This window comes from Agrilus planipennis, unplaced genomic scaffold (genome assembly GCF_000699045.2).
Source record: "Agrilus planipennis isolate EAB-ADULT unplaced genomic scaffold, Apla_2.0 scaffold2, whole genome shotgun sequence".
Taxonomy (NCBI): domain Eukaryota; kingdom Metazoa; phylum Arthropoda; class Insecta; order Coleoptera; family Buprestidae; genus Agrilus; species Agrilus planipennis.
This window is the reverse complement of record NW_020442464.1, coordinates 902,686-910,419: the sequence shown is the minus strand read 5'-3', so window position 1 is coordinate 910,419 and position 7,734 is coordinate 902,686. Positions and strand designations below refer to the sequence as shown.

The window sequence follows — 7,734 nt, the reverse complement described above, 5'->3', positions numbered from 1 at the left end:
GGTAGATTTGAGAGCAACATGCAATTCAGGTCAACATATATAAAACCTTGTTACGGTCAAAAAGTTATACACGTTTTCAAACAACTCCAAAGTGCACAACTTTGATTTTTGGTTGGGAATTACTCTGTTGACCGTCATCTGATTCACCTCGCCTTACTGGCGTAAAATCTTTTAAGTAATCTTCGTTTGGATGACATAGAGGTAAACTATCCGCTAATTCCTTTTGAGGATTAGTTAAATGAGGAGGAGGAGGCGGCCTCACTGGTCTTTTTACTTCGGGAACGATAAAGGCGGTTACAGTGTCGGAAAATTTAACCTTTGCTTGGTGCTTCTTTCCTCCTGGAAAACATCCAGAGGGTGGTGCAGTAGTACTTACTGAAGAACCACAAGTATTAGTGTTGACACTGGGTAAAGAAAAGTTTGTGATAGGTAAAGGAGGTGTGGATATGTGGCGCGGAACTGGTGAATTTCGTATATCAGAAATTGGAACAGACGGAGCACGGAAGTAAGGTCTTTGGGGCAAACTTTTCATTGCAGAATTAAAGTTAAAGGGGGAAAAGTTAAGTCGATTTAAAGGAGGTGTAGTTATGGTCCGATTAACATTTCCATAAGGGGGAGGAAATGCAGAAGAGGAGTTAATGCCACTAAGTGTCGGAACACGATTAGCAAGGGTTGGAGAGGGTACTGAAGGCGGAGGAACAGGTCGCACTATCTGTGGAGATGCAGGTCTTAATGCTTGTTGTGACACAGGCCGTGTAAGAGGCGAAAAATGTTGTTGAGTTGGAAGAATAGGATTATTTTGTAAGATGCGTTGATTTTGAATAGGCGGCGGTACTTTAGGAAAGGGCGGCTTTTGTAAAACGTCCTGTTTGGGGACGTCCACATTTTGCCGCAATGAATTGGCATAAGTTTGGGGATTAGCATTATTGAAATTTGTAGAGAGAAAATTATCATTTGTGGTAATAAGGGGCCCATCAGTTCGTGGCGGATTATTATCTTCAAAATGTGTAGTTGTGTCTGTTGAAATAGAATCGGCTTCTTCATCGCTACAAATGGAGCCCGATTTTGAACACTGAGAACATGAAGATCTCGAACAGCAAGATCCTAAAAAATGACTTCATAGATTTGTTTCAGAACAATGTTAATAATTTTCAATTACCTTCGCTTGAATATTCACTCATTAAGGCTGATGCTTGAGCTCGTGCTGCTGCTGCCATTTCTCGTTCACCAATTCGAACAGCACAGTAATAAAGGTCCATAAATAAGTCATGGTGTCCTATATCAACGGCCAAAAGGAATGCTGTCTCATACATTCCATAACGTACTAATTGATGAAAGTATCTTCTGGTGAGAATTCTGACCTAAGGAAAAATAAACGCGATTCTATTACTTTTATTTTGCTTCCTTATTAAATCATGTAAGTAGACATGTATTTAACGGAAATAAGCTTTGGGTGATATTAACTATAAACATTAAATAACATATAATATATAGAATATAAAATAAATTTAAAATGGATTAGTTATGTCATATAATTCAAGTTACTATATTTATAATGCTTCTGTAAATGTTATTTTACCTGATATCCATATCTGCGTTTGATTTCTGCACTCAAAAGGACCGGAGGACAATGAAAGCTACCCAGAGCGTTTTGTAGATGACGGGCATTTTCTTCAGTGAGCGGTAATTTCGTTAAATAAGCTATGATACGTTGTAAAATAAAAAAAACTTCATCACTCCAATCCACGTTCAATAATAAAGCAATAGCTTTATCCACTTTCTCTGCAGACAAATAATACTGAACTAACGAAGGCAAACTCAGTGCTCTTTCGACGTGCGTTATAACAACAACAGGTCCATATTCAAACACTACTACTAAACCATTCGGTCCTCTGTATAAATTCTCCACAATCATTTGATTTTTAAAATAAATCGACAAATCAACTAATCCAATTGCAGTGCAGTCTTCTCCAATAAGTTGGGACTTGATACAGTTTAAAGCTACATCATAGTATTGTAGCTGACCCTTTTCATTAGAGATTGCCACTGTAACTCCTGCAATGTGCCATATGGCAAAAGTTGGGATAAAGGAGGCTTTTGCAATTCTTGTGGTTCCTCTGCTACGATTTAGAATTGCTATGGAGGAATCTATACATCCTAAAAACACATATTTTTCATCTTGGCTCAATACGCAGCAACTTATTTGAGTCTGTAGAGGTACTAAAGTTACACAGGTACGTTTCAGATTATGATCAACTAGTTTAAAAGTTCCAACTTCAATGGACACAGCACCTAAAAGGAATTATATAAGCATGAAATTATTTTTAAGTTAATTTAGCATTTAACATTAGATTATGTTTTGATTTTGAGGAAAGCAGGCTATAAAAATAAAGTTTAGAAAAAAATAAGAAGGGCACTTATTTCCTATAATATGCAGACAAAAATTAATGAGGAGTTTCATCAATATTAAAAGCAGTTCCAAAACAGTGTCATATCTAGGAGATTTCATAGTAAATTTCATATTTCTTCTGTAACTAGGCCAGAGTAAAATAAAATAGTATTTTTATATACCTTTTTGTGAAACAATTTGCTCAATTACTATTAATGTCTCATTGTTTGCTTTACTAATTATAACATCCTGAGGATCTCCTTCAGTCCTTTTAGAAGCTAAAAGCTCTGGTCCTTTTGCACCAATTAAATAAAAATGTATATTTCCCTTGTGGTGTTCTTTAATTAGTGGACTCCATGGTTGAGGATTTTCACAGTTTGCACCACCCCAAACCACTAAATAATCTTTGCAAAGACTAACTTTTCTCTTAGGAGTACTGCCTATAACATAACCATCCTTCCAAGAACCACCTTGACAGTAAATTTTACCATCACTGCACACAAATACAACACGTTGATCATTAATTATTCCTAAAAAAATTAGTTTTTACAAAAAAACTAGTAACACAATTTGAATATAGAACCTACCTGCATTAACAACTTCAGGATAAATTTTGGACACTATACTTCTGTCAAAGCTGATGTTTTCTATATCATTTGTTACAGAATTTACTGTAATTGTGACTACAATGCCACGTGAAAGAAGTAATTTTACTACATTATCCCATACAAACGTTACAACTTTATTTTGTGCCAAAAGATCCTAAAAAATAAGTGTACAGATTTTCATTTATGAAATGAACCATATCGTTACTTCATATTCCTTAAGTTTGTCTTTTAATTTGGTAGACTTTTTATTTGAAGCACTCCAGACATATCCACGTTGTTTACAGTATAAACTTTTACTGTCTAGGTAAACATTATCTTTATCCCTGTCTTTTTTAGAACAATATCTACAATTAAATATTGATTTAAATATTGGAGGTTATGAATAATAAAAGTATCTTATTTACATACTTAAAGGATCCGTAGTCTGATGATTTTATTAAAATTGTGCTTTTTGAACTCCAGAAATGGATTTCGTTTAGTAATGTCATATTTATTTTATTTCTTCATCATATTCATTTTGGGGTACGTAATTCAAAATCAAACTACGATTCAATCATGGATATGGCGTTCATTAATTTATATTTATTTATTAAATAAAGAGAAAACGATGCTCTCAAAAAAAACATTTATGATTTTAATTAGAAAATAATTATAGGCGTATAATAAATAAAATGTACAAATGTATGTTTACCGAAATACTACATTTGTGACATAAGTATTTATGGATATGAGCATACCTATAACCTATAAATATAAACCCGTAAATATATTTCTCAATGAATACTTTAAGTTCATAGATAACTTCTATATTTGAAAATTAACATAAGGTACATTCATTTTGCTAATCGAATGTCAGATGTACACGTTACCCATGTCATATTGTTCACTGTAAAAAATTGCAGCTACAAAAATTACTTTATAAAATACATACACCAAAAGCAATTTTGTAACTGTTCAAACTTGTATATGTAAATAAGACAATAAAATAACCAATTAAACACTTTTGAGTAACATTTATTTTAATAAAAAACACAAATTTAATTGAAAAATTACTATTCTATAATCACAATTTAAAAATCTGCTTAACATAAAGCTACTTATTATTTTGTTGAATAATTAATTTATTCTTCTGCCGAGTAACTTTGGCTTGGGGTTGAGTGTTAACAACTTGAAGCTGACGGGGAACAGTTTCTTGTCTGGCATATCGCGTAAATCTTGCGATAATTCCTTTGTCGATCTGTTTTCCCGGTCCTTGAGCAACTTGGAGCGCGAGGGCAGCTTGCTTTGACCTTTCAAACAACCTCGAGAATTTTCTTTCGTTGCCATCTTCGTTGGTAAAATGTCTCATCATAAGATGTAGTTTGTCTTCGTGTTGTTGTCTTACTTGTTGAAGAGTTTGTGTTAAATTTTGAACTCGACAAGTCAGCGAATCGTTTTGGGCTTCCATTTCGTTTAATTGAACTTCCAGTTTTTTGCTACTAAAGCGTAAGTCAACCACTTTCTCAAAATATTGATGGAGTAAAGATCTCATTTCGTTGTCATTTAACTTAAGCAAACGTTCTATCATCATTTTCTCAGCATACTCCTCGTATTTTGGAGATGGCTTTGAAGTTAAAGTTGCACAGCCACACATAATTTGGTTTTTGTATTCAATAGCGAAATCAATTGCACCTATGGCTTCTTCATATTGCAACAATTTACGTTCCTCATCTTCTGATAGAATACGTTTATTCATTTTTGTATCAATATTACAAAGACGTTCCACTAAATAATCACGAGTACGTCTTAAGTTTCTTATTTCGTGCCGGAGATTATCGAGATTACTGTTTGTTGAGTATTCAGATTGTGATTTACAACTTGAAGACAAACTCTCATATTTAGTAAGACATAAATCCTGAGATGTAATTAACTCTTTGTTAGTGTCATCAAGATTGTCAGATCTTTTAACTGAGTCAATTTGATTGCTATGTTTAGTGCAAATTTCTTTTTGTTTAGATTTATTAACATGTTTCCTTAAACTGCTTGGGTTACCTTCAATTTCAAATATTTTACTTTTTTCTGCAGTTTTTAATTTCTCTTGATTAGTTTTGGTTTGTGGAGTGAGCGTTTTTGTATCCATAACATGAGAGTTATGCTTTGTTTTTCGTAATTGTTCCACTTTGCCTTTTGATTTATTTTTAGAATTTTTGCTTTTAAATACATCTTGTATGAATTTTCCTTTTTTTTGTGAGTTATTATCTACTTTTTCTATTTGCTTTTCACATTCTTCAGTGCTAGTGCAAAAATCCTTTAATCCAAAATTATCTGATTCTGAATTTGAATTCTCTAAATCACAGTTGTCTTCTATATGAGAAGTANTAATAGAAGGAATTGTTATGTTGTTTTTTAACTTTGTTTTGTTTATGCCTAAATACAATAAATGTTTTTGACTCACTTTTCTATATGAACTACCCCTTATTTCTTTATAGCAATAAAACGATTGAGTACAATAGAAGCTTATAATAAATAATTTTAATGAATATCACAATTATTTAACTGACTGGTAATTTTCTATTTAAGTTTAAAAAATGGAAAATAAAGTCAAGATATGGACGAAGAAAGAAAGCGCCTGTTTTATATTCCTGGAGATTTTACTCCTGCGCGGTATCAACATCATTCTCGTGAACTATTACTTCAACAATATTTAAACCCAAAGTATGAAGAACGTAAACGAGCGGGCTTCCCGACTTTAGCGGACGGTTTTTCCAAAGAACCAGACAAAAGTAATATTTACGAATACAAACCTGTTGATGAAGTTGATTTGGATAAAGACAAGGATATGTGGAGCGAAAAGTGTCATTATAAAAGTATTTACATCCCAAAAAAAACAGAATGTGTATGTAATCCTAAAGAAACTAAAAAAGAGCGCAATATGTGTAGCAAACTGAAGCGCATACCTTCAACAGTTATTAATGCAATGAAAAATTTTGAACTGGCTAAGAGACTGCATAAGGAAAATTTAGAGCATCATCCATTACCGGAAGTAATCACAGACGCCATGTATCAGAAATTGCAATATCAACGTGCTAAGGAGCCAGGCCTTGCTCTTAAAGATGAAAAGTTTGCATCAGCAGTTGCTTGGAAAGAATATGGAGGATATGCACCAACAAGATGCTCCAAACTTAAAATTTATAGACCAAAAACAGGCGTTGAGAAACGAGTTATAGAAAACATCAATGAAGGACCCTGCAGTGTAAGCAGTTTTGATAAAAGATGGAGATTTATACGCAAAACAAAAGTGACGCCTATGGATCTTGCCATTTGTTGGGACATGCTACCTGTTAATCCTTGGGATGAACCCAAAAGGGACATGCACATAGATGGGTCTAATGGTTCGTCAGCTCCCGCTGTATTTCAGTTAGTACAGAATCCTCAATACAAACCTTCTAGATCAACTAACAATAAAGGACTTTGTTGCCAAGAAAGAAGACCATATACAGCAATTGTCCCTTCTGCTAAAGTTCAGGAAGATGTTCCGCGGGTCCATAGTGCATATTATGAACGTGAAGAACGAAGGTACCAAAGTTGTCCTTGTCTTGGTAAGTGCCAAGGTGAGACGTACGTCGATTTTATTGGGCAACGAAATGCTTATCATCGTAGTCGTAGGTGTGGGGCATGCCAACTCAAAAATCTAAGAAAAGGAGAAAAAAAACAATCGGAGTATAAAATGGCTTTTAAAGCTGGAGTTCCCAATAACCACAGACCCAACACTGCCAAATTAATTGCTGCAAGAGAACATTACAAACCTTCGAAGCCAAAAGATCCTTACAAAAATAAAACTTATGCAATAGAAACGCTTAATCATCCTTTTGCTTTTCAGAAAACTATTAAAAGACGCGACTATCCTGAACAATCGAGATTAATGACCATTTATCAACAGTCTTACAAATCTTTTAAATAAGTCTACGATTGTATTTTCATGTGTACATATGAGAAAATATTAGAAAAAAAATATAACGTATTTAAATTGTTGAGAATATCAAGCATATATGCAATCTAATTTCTTGAAAGGGGTTGTACGGAGAAAAATTAAAGACATAAGTAACTTAAGTTTATTTATCAGAAAAGCAAAACCATATTCAAATCAAGTTTTATTAATTACTTTAGTAAATAAGGAATTCTGTTTGCTCAATAATAATGTCTTTCAAGAAAAGTATTTATGTATGTTGAACTTATCAAAACAATCCAAACTATATAAAAAAGTCAAGTCTCACTCAACGATTTTCTCAAATCATCCCTGTCTTTTAGCCATGTGGATAGTGACACGATATTTTTAAATTTTGTGCACTTTCACTTGATACCACTTACGACCATGTAATATATATCTATACGCGATATTCGTGATATGATCGTCTGCAATAACTTCCTTTCGTGCAAAAATTTCACGAAAACACATATAGGCACTTAATGGTCGAAATGTGCATTTGTATTATTAAATAATTTGTTTTTTTTTGTGGTACATGTACCTGCGATTTACGCAAACATTACTTCCAAATGCTGTTAGATATAACATATTCATAAATATTATATTCAAATAATTTCATAGTTTAACAGATATTTATTGATTTTATAGTAGTTAAACTGGGTCAGTGTTTATGACTTCTTTGTAAAATCAATTTTTATGATTTCCTCGTGTCTTTAGTACAACTTTTTGCTTATCAATTATTTTTAATATTTTTTTTCTTGAATTCTTTTTGC

General features: G+C 33.0%; 3 protein-coding genes across 3 annotated transcripts; 1 reads left to right on the top strand and 2 right to left on the bottom strand.

The window, feature by feature from the left end:
- Positions 1-6: 6 nt before the first annotated feature.
- LOC108744661 (WD repeat-containing and planar cell polarity effector protein fritz) lies at positions 7-3,693 on the bottom strand. The gene is made up of 7 exons (XM_018480568.2): positions 3,406-3,693; positions 3,203-3,341; positions 2,977-3,151; positions 2,572-2,919; positions 1,580-2,292; positions 1,160-1,361; positions 7-1,104 (listed from the first exon to the last, which is right to left on the bottom strand). Exons 1-7 carry the CDS (start codon positions 3,483-3,485, stop codon positions 77-79), a joined length of 2,685 nt encoding a protein of 894 aa, XP_018336070.2. The 5' UTR covers positions 3,486-3,693; the 3' UTR covers positions 7-76.
- Positions 3,694-4,030: 337 nt separating this feature from the next.
- Positions 4,031-5,348, bottom strand: LOC108741885 (kinesin-like protein KIF27). The gene has a single exon (XM_018476888.2). It carries the CDS (start codon positions 5,114-5,116, stop codon positions 4,091-4,093), a length of 1,026 nt encoding a protein of 341 aa, XP_018332390.1. The 5' UTR covers positions 5,117-5,348; the 3' UTR covers positions 4,031-4,090.
- A 5-nt stretch (positions 5,349-5,353) lies between these two features.
- Positions 5,354-6,759, top strand: LOC108741808. Its single transcript, XM_018476785.2, has 2 exons — positions 5,354-6,587; positions 6,643-6,759. Exons 1-2 carry the CDS (start codon positions 5,585-5,587, stop codon positions 6,669-6,671), a joined length of 1,032 nt encoding a protein of 343 aa, XP_018332287.1. The 5' UTR covers positions 5,354-5,584; the 3' UTR covers positions 6,672-6,759.
- Positions 6,760-7,734: the final 975 nt, after the last annotated feature.